Source organism: Gymnoscopelus braueri, assembly GCF_963280865.1.
Source record: "Gymnoscopelus braueri genome assembly, chromosome: 1".
Taxonomy (NCBI): Eukaryota; Metazoa; Chordata; class Actinopteri; order Myctophiformes; family Myctophidae; genus Gymnoscopelus; species Gymnoscopelus braueri.
In genome coordinates, this window is record NC_137603.1 from 24728357 (window position 1) to 24741425 (window position 13069).

The 13069-nt window shown below is 42.0% G+C and overlaps 1 protein-coding gene across 3 annotated transcripts in view; it reads left to right on the top strand.

Annotated features, from left to right (window-relative positions):
* Positions 1-13069, top strand: part of ankrd11 (ankyrin repeat domain 11) — a 133680-nt gene that overhangs the window by 94117 nt on the left and 26494 nt on the right. For 2 of the 3 annotated variants that reach the window (XM_080425283.1, XM_080425285.1), the window contains exons 3-4: positions 4954-5099; positions 12294-12432. In XM_080425283.1, the coding sequence (XP_080281409.1) occupies positions 5013-5099; positions 12294-12432 (226 nt within the window). In that variant the 5' untranslated portion in view covers positions 4954-5012. Of the gene's footprint in view, positions 1-2467; positions 2486-4953; positions 5100-12293; positions 12433-13069 lie in introns of those variants that run through there. The other variant, XM_080425284.1, reaches the window with a different exon arrangement.

Here is a 13069-nt window from a genome sequence, read left to right on the forward strand (position 1 = left end):
CAAACTAGGAATTTTAATAGGAATACATACACATCGATTGCGTTGCAGCGAATGCGACGCTAGTGAATGCTAGTCGTTGAGAAAGGCGGCATGTGTTTTTTTTTCTGCGATTGGTTGGACGGGTAGTGCCCTAAACATATGACATACTTCAACCAAACACGTTCGGTGAAGGCTCATTTAGAAGCTTGGCATCCCTCGTGGAGAAATGCAAATAATGGCCATTCCACTGTATTGAACAAAAAAACAGCACTTTGCACCCAGCGATACCATTCTGCGTTCGCCCTTTAAGCAGGTGCCAGCCACCATTTATCCTCGGCCTAATGCATCTTCACACTGTGGGCTTGAGTACACAATACACATCGCACGCAACACGGTTTGCTCGCTGTGCAACCTTGCTCGCGTGTGTGTATGTGTTTATCCCCTCTATCCACATATGTTTATAATGAAGCGAACGGGTTTGGGTCAGGGACTGATCGACCGAGCCTGGGCTGTGGTTGCCTGGATACAGCAGCAGGGCCCGGCTGGCTTTATTTGCACACCAAATGGGCTGGCTTGCCGCTGCTATCCCCTCCCGTACACCACGTTCTTACATGGTATGTCAATCGTCTGCCACGAGTGCTGCCGAGCCAACGCAGTGCATGCTGTGCACGCACAGTGACGCACACACATAAGTCGTTGGACCACCCTCTTTGGAACGCCTTGAATGTAATTAGGGTCCCAAACGTGACCCCTAGAGAGGTTGGAATGGATCCTGTATCACATTGGTTTCATCGTTCATGTTGCAGTTGTGCAGGCTATAGTGTATCCATTTAACCAGCACCGTGCAACAACTGACTTACTGCCAGGTTCTGCACTGCTGTTTTTGTTTCTGGTTAAGCAATAGAGCACCGAAGTCCTGACGTCACTCGTTCATCCCCAGGTTTGCGGAAGTAATTTCTCTATGGAGAATAACATTGGGTCATCTTAGAATCGTCTCATATAAGAATTGTGGTCCAAAAATAAACACCGCGTGTCGGCGTTATTGTCAGGGAGGAGGTTCTGTATAGTTTATGATAGTCAGTCACTTATATTTGATACAGTCTGTTTCTGGCGAAAATGTAACTAATTTGGCGGAAGTAACATTAGCGTTTTCTCACCGTCAGTTGATGCTTCATATCCATAAGAGTCAACCCGCCGTGGTCATTTGTTTATTTTTGGAACACAGTTCTTATTTGACGCGATATTAAATACGTCTATGGGATTCAGAACGGGGGTGGAAAACTGCGAACCAGGTAGACAAACAAAGGATGTGTAAATGACGTCAGACTTCGGCGGTCTATAGGCATTGAGAATATGCACGCACACACACATACACACGTGCGCTCACAGACACACTGAAACATGCCCTACCCCACTTGCAGCTGTTGTGTTGTTCAGCTGTTGGAGTGGAAAATGTGAGGTGTGTGTGTATGTTGTGTACAATGACAGGCGTAAGCTGGGAGCAGCCGAGGGAGGGGGGGGGGGGGGGGCAAATGGCTGCTTTTTCATCTGTATGGCAGCAGCAGGAACCTTTTAGAATATCTCTCATTAGCGAGCTCTGTGTGTGTGTGTGTGTGTGTGTGTCTGTATGTGGTGTTTGTATAGCCATCTTGGGTGTGGGGTGGGGGGGGGGGGGGTACTTCTGTCATGTGGATATGGTCAATGGTTTGTGTTTCTTTCGGTTTAGAGTGGAAAACATTGCAACTAGACTATAATAGTGAAACAAACAATTATTGGCCAACCAATTTTAGCACTTTCACTTTAATATCTTACATGAAACTAGAATAATTGAGGTGAAATCCCCATTAATCATTTACAAATTGTTAATCATGTACATGGTTAAAAAATAAATACATTAAAAAAACATAGCATTCTATGACTTCACACTGGTGTTGTTGGCAACATCATGTGCTTGTTTGTGAACAGACTTCAGGTAATGTTGTTGCTGCTTATTTGCTTATAAATACTGAATTACCAAGCTACCATAGGAGGCTACTGCTTAGCTTAGTTGCTAGCTTGCAAGGGGATGATATTTAGCATAGCTTTCTTAACCAATTAACAGGCAACTGTACACTTGCCAGCTTCAGAAACACTCAGACAAAGCCGGAGAAAGTGGTTGAAGGCTGTGGTTTTTCAGAATAACCACCAGACATGTCCAGACATGTCATATTGTTCATTTTTGCAACCTGAACAGAAGAGGCTTGAATGATTGATTTTATTTGGTGATATCACATAAAAAAGAGCACTTTCCCGACATACAGTCATAGCATCACAGAGGATAAAAACACCATAAAGCCTGAGGGCTTATTTCTATTGTGGTCCTCTTCACAGAAATATACTTAAAACATTAAAAACAATAACACAACAATACAAATACTTTATGGCTTTATGGAAGATGGTTTTGTTGTTCATTGATTAAGGCATGGAGGAGAGGATGGAGAAGATAGCTGGCAAGCTCCAGTCCATGGTAGAGGGAGATTTCTTCTTTTACTCTCCCCTCCTCTTTTCTGCAATCTTCCTCTGAGTGAAGCACACTGACATCACCCACGAAACATTAGAGCATATTAAATCTCTTCTTGTGTTGCTCTTGTCTGACATGTGGGAGCTGGCAGTGTAGGTACTGTGTAGACTTGATGACACTGCTTCAGTGGTGTCACCGGCCCAGACAACATGCTCTGTCATGTAGCCATTCGTGAGGCCAAATGCCCTTCTTCAGTGTTTCATTAGAGGTTTGTTTTTGGAATTGAGATCTTGTGTGTGTGTTTTAAGCAGTCTGACAGCAATAGAACGGATCATTACCACACTTCCGCAGTAAGTCATGCTTCAATTTTTTTTTTTTTTTTTCATTTTTAAAGACAATACAGTGTTACAGACAATACAAAAAACACCACGAAAAATAAAAACAAAACAAAATATTACAATAACCAAAAAAAAGACAAACAAAACACATTGCTAGGTTTGCAGATGCAGCTGTCGTTCCCGACAATGCTTCAATTCAATGATGCGTGAGTTTTAATCCCATTTATAAGCATAAGGTATGGCATGGGGTCAAGTGCAAGAACATAGTGGATGCACAGAGTGCAATTCTCAATATTTGGCCAAATTAGAATCCTCAACATTGTGCCACATTATTTTAAATTATTTGTGTGAGTGCAGAGTAGACACATCATATCATATGATGTGTTTGCATTCTGCATGTGTGTATTGACGCTACTCACCAAATAATGAGTGACTTCACCAGCATTATGTGAACTCCTAGAGCAGCCCAGGCTGTGCGTGTTTTTTTGTTGTTATTATACTGATAGCTGGTTTTCTTCACTGGTGTCACCCTGTCTTCAAAGAGAAATTATCTCATGTTAAAAAGAATAGCTGAATAGCATGTTGCTGACCTCTGGTCTGTGTCAATCAAAGACATCTCCATTGATGGCCAAATTAAAGCGCCCTGGCTCAGTGTTGATCAGCCAATACTGGTAGACTGGTAAAACCGGTCTGTGTGCCATGTTGCCTGCTTCGGAGGATTTCAAATGTCTTCTGTGAGAGTCTTGTGAATGGTGGCATGGACAGGCAGCCTCGTTAAAGCAGTACTGTGACCAGTATGCAGACGCAAAAATATCCCATAGGTTGGGCCGCAATCTATACTGTATCTGTTAAGTACCCGCTCTCTCTCTCTGTCCCACACCCACACAAACTCACACTCATCTGGAACAAATCAACACAACATTACGCGCAACACTTCAGTCAGAATGATCACACACACACAAACGTTAGCAGATGTATCTTCCGATTGGGACAGTGTAACAGAGGAAGCGAAGCTTGTGTTTTCTGAGTGGGGTTTCCTCTCAGGATTGTGTGTGTGTGTGTGTGTGTGCGTGTGTGTGTGACTTCCCTGCATTTTGTATACTAGAGAATGTGCTCCTCCTCTCTCTAATGTAACAATAAGCACTCGTGCATAATAGTCCTAAATTGGTGTTGCGATTATTCTTCTAGAATCCTAGCTGACCCAGTTTGAGTCTTGCATATGTGTCCCTGCGTGGTTTGTTTATCCCTGCGAGTCGTCAAGCATCCTGGCACTTTGTTTGGTGTGGTGTGAGGTGGGAGTGTCGGGGTGGGGTGGGGGGGGGGGTCATCGTCGAGGAGAGAGGGAGCAGGGGGGAGGGGGCTGTGGTTTGCTCCTTCTCCATTGTAAAAGCAGAGCAATAGCCTATATCTTCTGTAGCTGTGTGCCTCTCTGACTGACTTACTGACGGACTGGTTGATTTGACTGGAGTGTTATAAATAGAAGTCTTTGAATAGGAGAACTGCAGAGGGAAGGGGGGGGGGGCAGTGGCGCCAGGGATGAGATGAGTGCCAGCGTCCCATAGTAGTGGAAAAGGAGGCAGGCCTGGTTTCTGCGTGTGCACGCCTACACACGCCCCCAGCGGAGGGGGGAGGGGGGGGGGAACGCATTATGGAGGAGAGAATATTGAGGTAATGGATGTATGATTTATTCATAGTCCTGTGGATCAGAAGAGCCAATCTAGTGAAGTGGATGGAAGTCCAGCAGCTCAGTCTGCATACAAGAACGCTAGCATACAAGAGCGCCTTCAACTATTCCGGTTCAGCACCAGTTCATTATGCCATCATTCGTTTTTAGTTTGATGTATGTCATTCGTTTGATTGGGCGTCTGCCGTTGTTTTTCAGCGAACTCTCCAGTGATAAGGGGTGCCCACGCGCCTCCTCAGGAACTGTGGCTTAATTCTCAGTGCTGCATCTCAGGCCTGTTGTCCTCGCAGTTCTCTCTCCAGTAGAGGAGTGAAGTTGTTGAAAATGGAGAGCTGGCTGATCTACCGCTAAAAGCAGTATTTTGTGGCGGCATGGTAAATGTGTTTTCAAAGAAGCATGGTGCTAACCCGCCCCCGTCTCACACACACACTCTCTCTCTCTTTCGTTCTCAGACGGTCGATGACGATGCAATGGCAGCGTGAATGAGGCTTGGCGTGGGGAGAGCTGAACGATGCCCAAAGGTGGGGGTTCTAAAACCCCCCAGCTGGACCATTTCCCACTCGGCACCGACATGGTGGAGAAGCAGGGTGGGAAAAAGGTAAGAGCCTGACAGTGTCTCACTCATTGCTGTGGTAATCTCCTCACACAAGAGTCTGGTCATTTACTACGATGAATAGAAATTATGTGCCATGACAGGATGAGAATTCATATAAATTATGTATTTCCCCAATCAGGACAAAACAGAAAACTCCAGTGGAGACAAATATGATATATTAACATTAAAGTGACGAGCATGACACCTGTCGGTGTTGTCAACACTCACAGTTGTCATCAAGGTGTAAATGTCTTTAGTGCACTAACAAATTGGCGTGAAGCTACAATAGAAGCTAACTAAATTCTGTCCGAATCAGGTCAGGGGAGGAAAAAAATTGTAATTTGTCCAATCTTTTATTGAGACAAAAAGAAGGAAAGGGGTGCAGAGTTGAGGGCTGCAACATCATCAACAAAATGATCTACAGTTTTCTAATCAAGGGTTGGTGCAGTAGAAGGATTTTTTCTGAACTATAATATAATAACCCAGACTGAAATCTGTCATTACTAAAATGTGCTAAAGGTTTGGAGGAAATGTGATCATCCAATGGCCTGATAAAGCAATGATATTGTAAACAAAAGCATGTATGACCCTCATGCCACAGGGAATATTTGTGCCCTGTTACACTGTAGAAGTCCTTGCTGCGTTATCAAGGCTCACCATGAGAGTTGGCACCTAACTGGCTGCCAGCCACTGTTCTCCTGTATATGAATCCTTGTGGCCGGGTATCTGGAGGCTCTACCACCATGACAGCTTTACTATAGGAAATGACTGCTGATGTTCCGTGGGAAGTGTACATTGCCAATTATTAAAATAGAATCAGTTTGGCTCTGAACATTGTTTTAGAGGCAACATGTCAAGAACCCCCTTCCATACTGGTACCAAAGTGGCGGCCATTATTTAGTCTTGTTCATGTAATTAGAACCTATGATGAAAGAGTATGTCGAGACAAAATGTAATAAAGAAAAAAAGATTATAATAGCTTCAAGAGAACAAATGATTCTTTAAGACTTGGTGTCTTAATGAATTGTGAAAAAACATGAATTAATCTGAAAACTAAGTGATGTGTTATTTGACAAGTGATTGCAGGATTTTATGTTTTTGCTAGCCGACGTGTCGTAGGCATTTACAGATTAATTGTTATGTGGGTTTTGGTTTTTAATTCTGATGTAGGCCTAAAATATTGACACTAGGTATGTTATATGGAGTAGAGTAGTAAGAGCTACGTAGGCTGTGTTGGATAATGACAATTACCAGTCATGTCTGTTATAAAGTTATAATTAGTTTGTTGTTATAATTAATTAGTGTGTTGCTGAAGTGTTGAGGAGGGGATATTATTTAATCATATCCTGAAACGAATGCATAGGGCTGCATATCCTCGCTATGAACCCCCCAATAGTTTAGGTATGGAGTTTGCCCTGTCTGAATCTGCATGGAGACTGTTTAAACGTTGCGGAGAGGAGTTGCTCTTTCCTACCGACTCTCTCCTTGCGCTGTCAACAGACACAGTGGGGTGATGTCTTCGTAAATAGGTCATCATATTGGAAGTATTGCACTGTGCTTGCACATCAGCGTTTGACTCGTTTTATCCACCATTTGTTTTGTTTGTTATTGTTATTAGGTCAAATTAAATCCTACAGTAGACCGAAATGTTGCTGGCAGAAAATATAACTGTACTTTTTCTTGTCCACTTGCCATTTCCAAGACTGACAGCTGCACTTCACACTTTATCCATGTCAACTGAGAAGTTTCACTGGGGTTATTGGTGCGAGGCTTTCAATAGGCTATGTGCTAAAGCTGTGATTCCTCAGGTTGGCTGAGGAATCACAAGGTTAGGTTGGAAAGGTTATAACCTTGAAAAGAACAATAAAGTACGCACATCCACTCACTAAAAACCAGGTGCTGGGCTGAGGTCAGAATCCACAAAGAAAATGAATGTCCGCACACTGGATCATGCTCTTCATCAGACTGATGAAGAAGAGCCGTTAGGCTCAAACCGTATGTCAGTATGATCAATCAGTGTTCCAGCCAAAACGGCTCATTGTTTGCATCTTGTAGAGGTTTGCCATCTTTGTATTGGCTGTTGGGTGCTTTCAGAAGCAGAACTATGCCAAATAGCCGTGGCGGTTGTAACATAACGGCTCACTGGACATTTGATATAAAGCCTCGACTGTGACCAGCTGGTCAGCACAGTAGATAGACCAGTTTTGACCAGTGTGTTAGCAGTGTTTGTTTTTGGGCGTTTTGATTCTCTTTCATCACTTACAGTGGCAGAGTTGTTATGGGTGCAATATTAGGCAGATAAGGCCACAATGTTTAGGCGCATGTGTATGACGTGTGAACTTTGTCCCACTTGTATTGGCTTTTTCCCCCCACTGCAGACTGTTAGACACAGGCTTCTGTGCACTCTGGACTATTTCAGAAGAGTCCATAATGGAAATAAAATTCCTTAAAGATTCAAGTGATCTGCCTGAGTTGGAACCGTTTCGTCTGTCTGTTGTTGACGTGATGTCGCTTGTTATGCCACAAGGTCTGGGACGCAGTCTGATGATGTCATGCTGTGTGCTGCTAACTTCTAAGCTGCCAGCAGCAGCGCTGGATAGAGTGGAGAGGTGCAGCTTACGCAGGCGTGGATGTACAGCCCTCTGCACAGGATTGCATCAGACTCTGGCATGAGGGGAGGGGAGGGGAGCACGCAGGGGGTGGGAATAAAAATGAGGGAGGCAGCGCAAGGAAAGCAGAGTGAGACGAAGAGTGCAAGCATTGCTAGGAGACCACCAAACAGGGAGGCTCGTGAACACAGGTTTGCAGCAGGCTGTTGTAGTCATAGCTGTCTGTTAATTTGAACTCCTCAACACTGACCCGGTGTAACTCTGGAGGCTAGCTTTAGCTATTCTCTGTAGACTCACATTAGCGTTTTTTTTGTTGTTTTTTTTTGGGTTGTTTTTTAACGCCGTTTGTGTAACCATGGCATTTTGGCAACCAAAGTGTGTGTGTCAGTGTCAGTGTCAAATATGAGAGCGAGGCAGACGAGAGATCAGCAACTGTAGCTGACGCTGTTTGTCTATACTGTACCATGACATCATAGTCTTATGACTGGGGCAGGGCAGGGGGAGGAGCTTCAACAGCCCCACACATAATGGAGAGCCAGGCCCAAGGAAAAGGAGGCAGGGAGGGGAAGATTGGTGGGATACATGCAGGGCAAAGGAATGGAGGAATAGTGAAACACATGGAACTTGGAAGGGACTGTACAGTATACAGCTACTCCTCTTTATTTACATTTATTATCTGACCTTTCCTGCCTCTCGTCATCTCTAAGACCATGAACCCAAACTTTAGCCAGGGGAAGAGCTCTTTGTGTCTCATTAACATCCATCATTAAATCAATACTTAGAGGGGTATTTCACTTTCAAACATGTTTGGGGTCATTTTAATGTCTACTCAGGCTTTTGTGTGCACCCCAGACAGTTTTTAAGTTGCTTGATTCAATATTTAGATATTTGATATGGGACACGCCCCCTTCCTATATAAACCCATTGTAACTTCAAACAAATTGAAAACACTGATATTGTAATCTAATACGTGAGGGGGCCGTGTTTTTTTCAATAACTTTTTTTCATTCATTTTATTTATTTATCTACCTATCATTTTCCAAAATCATTATTTTAGAAAAATGTATTTGAAAACACATGGCCCCCTCACGTATTAGAAGGACTATCAGTCACCAGAACCAAGGACGGGTGTCTTCAATAAATCTAACATGGTTAAAATGGAGTTTGAAGTTACAATGGGTTTATATGGGAAGGGTGCGTGTCTGATCAAATGAATTTCTAACATGGTTAAAATGGAGTTTGATGTTACAATGGGTTTATATGGGAAGGGTGCGTGTCTGATCAAATGAATTTCAAATGTCTAAATACTGAATCAAGCAACTTAAAAACTCCAAAGCTTGAGTAGACGTTGAAATGATACCAAGCATGTTTGAAATTGAAATATCCCTTCAACATTTTGCTACGCTTCTCAGTCCCCTGCACTCGGACATTTGGCAATCATTTGCTTTCATGTTTCGCATATGAAACACAATATTATTGTCCACTTGCCAGTGTTGTGAATCCCCAAATTTCACCAATTGCACTGTTTTAAGCTGCCAACTAGATTTTTAAAACGGGGCTTATAAATTAATAGTTGACTGCCAAAATTTCGGGTAGACAGAATCGGCATCCAATATGTTCTAGGGGCGGATGTTGTTTATTTCCCAGATTGGCAGTGTGTAAGCTTATGTTTATTTTAATAGTTCAGCTGTATTCTTTTGCAACTAGCACAAGAAGCAAAACTATCTGATTGAGTCAGAAATGTAAACGGCAAGTAGTGCTGTCAGACGGGAACGCATCTGTGTGTCAGTTTTAAAATTCGTTGGGCTATTCAAAAATAGCAAATATACAAGCTCATAGCGCGGCACCGAGTGCCGTGCTATGAGCTTGTAGATCTGCTATTTTTGATCAAATCATGAAAAGTTGTGCAAATATTTAAAAAAAATTGGCGGACATTTGTAACTCAAATCTTTGCTTCTGGGGGTCCCTTGAACTAAATATTTTACAAATGTTCGCTTAAAAAAAATATATAATCCAAGATTTTGTCACGAATTTTCAAGATTTTCCAAAAATAGCTGATCTTTGGCTATTCAGAAACAGCAGACATACAAGCTCATAGCGCGGCTATGAGCTTGTATATCTGCCATTTTTTGAATAGCCAAAGAAATCTAAAAATGACACACGGATGCGTTCCCAGTCTTAACTCATTCAGTGCCAATGACGTCGCCGACGTCATGAAAAAAGAAAATTTCACTCCATTGACTTCTTGTTTAACTTCTTACTGAAATAGGCTGTATCTCGGCTCCTAAGCACTTTTTTTTACAATGTATTTTTGGCCTTGGCACAGGGGTGATAAAGCCAGAAATAAGATTGGCACTGAATGAGTTAATGGGTTAAGGCTAAAAGCTGTGTCTAATTAAAACCCAGAGACGAGATTGCCTGTCTATTTGTCACAATGACTGACAATGTTGTGATTAAACATGAGTTAAAGAATAAATAAGAGCGATCTAGTGGATGAACAATTGCATATAAAAGTACTCGTTGTACCCGTCAGTCTTTGATGTCAGTACTATGATGTCATATTGATGACGTCGGGGATCTCCATACTTGTAGAGGCGGTTTAGAGGCGGTTTAGAGATTCTGTATATTTATGGTATCTATTGGTTTGAAAGGTAATCTTTGCCCATCATGCATGTAAGGCTTCTCTCTCTTTGCTGTTAAAGAGCCTTATGGCGCTTCTGCACATCGCCTGCAAAGAATGGTGCAGAACGGCAAGCATTTGGTCTTCCCCACATCGTGGAGCCTGCTTTACAAACAATAGATCTGTTAATTGAGTCGTAAAAATAGGTTGGAAGAGAGAGAAAGTATTGCTGAAAGAGAGAATTGTATGTGGGCAATGCTAAAGAGAAGATTTTGGCTTTGTTTGTTGATGTAAGCAAAGAACACGTGTATTTTGTTATCTTTCACAGCTATATAGCACATAACATTCCGACTGCCTTTGGGTTTATCCTGAATTTTCAATTTACAAAACACGTCTACCTCTCTCATTGATTTGGTCGTAACATTTTGCTTAGCCATCACAGCACTCCATCTCTTTGGGCTGTCGACACAAAAATATTATATTCTGCTATCTCACAATTAGATTTTATTCCGATTCTTGTGGTCACGATTCGATTAAAAATCATTTTTTCCAATTCAAAATGATTTAAAAAAATCAATTCTCATTTAAAAAAATCCCAATTGGTTTTATCTAAATTATTTCAGTCAGATTGTTTTCATCTGGTCTTTAACAACCAAGTGTAGCCTTGTTATATCCAACAGCTCAAACTAGAAATGATATAATACCAGACAAAGAGGGTTGTGTAAACATTCTTGGCTTTGATGGAATCTTAGATTAGGTGTAGTTCTATTTGATGCAGAAACACAATATAATTGCCTTGATGCAAGTAACATTAATGAGTGTCAACGAGGGTCAGCTGGACAGTGACACACACACCTCAGCTCTGCTGAACTGAAAGTGACTGGAGTGAGTTTATTTTTTTAAAGCCCTTGATATGACTGAAGACATGATAATGTTTACTGTGATTGTGGTAAGCTTACATTTCATATTACAAACACCATAGAGTAAAAACTCCTGTAACTTTAACCAGCAAAAAATATATATATGTGTGTGTGTGTGTAAGAAAATAGAATCGCGATTCCTACATGAATCGTTTTTTTCCAACACCTCTACCTCTGCAGTGAATCACTTTGCATGCCTGGACCACATGCGTCTTCACTCTTTAGCCTTGATTAAAGTCCATCCACTTGCTTTATAAATGGTGCATTTATTTGGCCAACTGATATTTAACCAGTGATTGATTGCTTTTAGTTGCCAATTCAAAGAACTTACTGAAATGTTACTCCACAGCGGAGACCATAACATACAATGCAAGGCAGTGTTTCAAATGCTGTAGTGAAGGTAGTTCTCCAGTGGTGGTAGCCAAAATAAGCAAGATACTATATCAGCTCTCAGTCAAACTTTAATAAATGCCTAGTAAATTAGTTTTTGTTTAAAAAACTAATGCTCACTGTAACATAGACATCTGCTGGAGCAGCCTGTGATTGGTTCCAGCAGCTGTAGACCACAGAGCCTAGCCGGCGTCAGCCTAGTCTCCTGTCGCTGAGCCTGGTTCTTTCTGCTGCTGCCAGAAAGCCAGGAACCAAGGAGGAAATTCCATGGAAAAGTTACGCTCTGCAAGGCCCTAATGGCTGCAGGACTGATGCTGAGGGCAGAGAAAGACCCAGACTATAGGAGGAGGGGAGTACGTTGGTGGTATATGTACAGCTTCCCTCTGCTTGCCTCCTTGTCTGCTCCTCATTCTTCTATTTATGATAACGAAGTTTTAATTTAAAACAATATATAAATAATGTAAATAAAATAGCTGACTCATAATGCTCGGCCATATAAATTACATGCAGCTGGAGTTGCTATTTTTGGCATTACAAAATATTATTTTATTTGGTATGAGAATGATGTTATGGATAAAGTAGATGAAGCCTGTATCTCCACAAAGTATATTGTTTGTATTTTTAAATCTCTGCACTTTCTGTTTTGCTTCTATCGCAGGATAAAGATAAAGTTTTGTCAAACAAGACGCCCAAATTGGAGCGCAACGATGGGGTCAAAGAGATGAAAGAGAAGGCACCTAAAAGGAAGCTTCCCTTTACTGTTGGAGCCAATGGAGACCAGAAAGATTCTGACACAGGTAAGGGCTTGTTGGCTTTCTGACACGTTTTGTGTTTTCTGTATCCCACTTGGCCTTTAATTGGCAACTACAATGGGGGACGCATGTTATTACACATGCTGACATCCTCCCCGGCAGGAAGTAGACGGGCATGATCTTAGATATGCCGGGGAGGGGAGGGGGCGCATGGCAGTGTGAAGTGGAAATGCTTTGGTTCTTAGTTTAAAGGAATACTTCACAGCCAAATGGCTTTTCTTTCTCAATTACTCACCCCGTGAAGCCTTGAATTCATGGAGAAATGTTGTTGTTCTCTCAGTCCTTAACCCATTAAGACCTGAAGCCGATTCTAAAAATGTTTTCTAAATCCTAACAGTTTTTTGAAAAAGATCTAAAAAATACCTTTTCACGATTTTTGAAAAATAGCAGATCTACAAGCTCATGGCGCGGCACTCGGTGCCGTGCTATGAGCTTGTATATCTGCTATTTTTGAATTACCAAAGACATTAAAATGACACAGACACGTTCCCGGTCTTAATGGGTTAATGGTGAATCAAGTATCCAAAAACAAAGAAAATACATATCGAAGAAAATTAGCGGTCCAAGATTAACAACAGCAGAACTATACCATTTATAAAGTCCCATACAACTCTCACTGTAT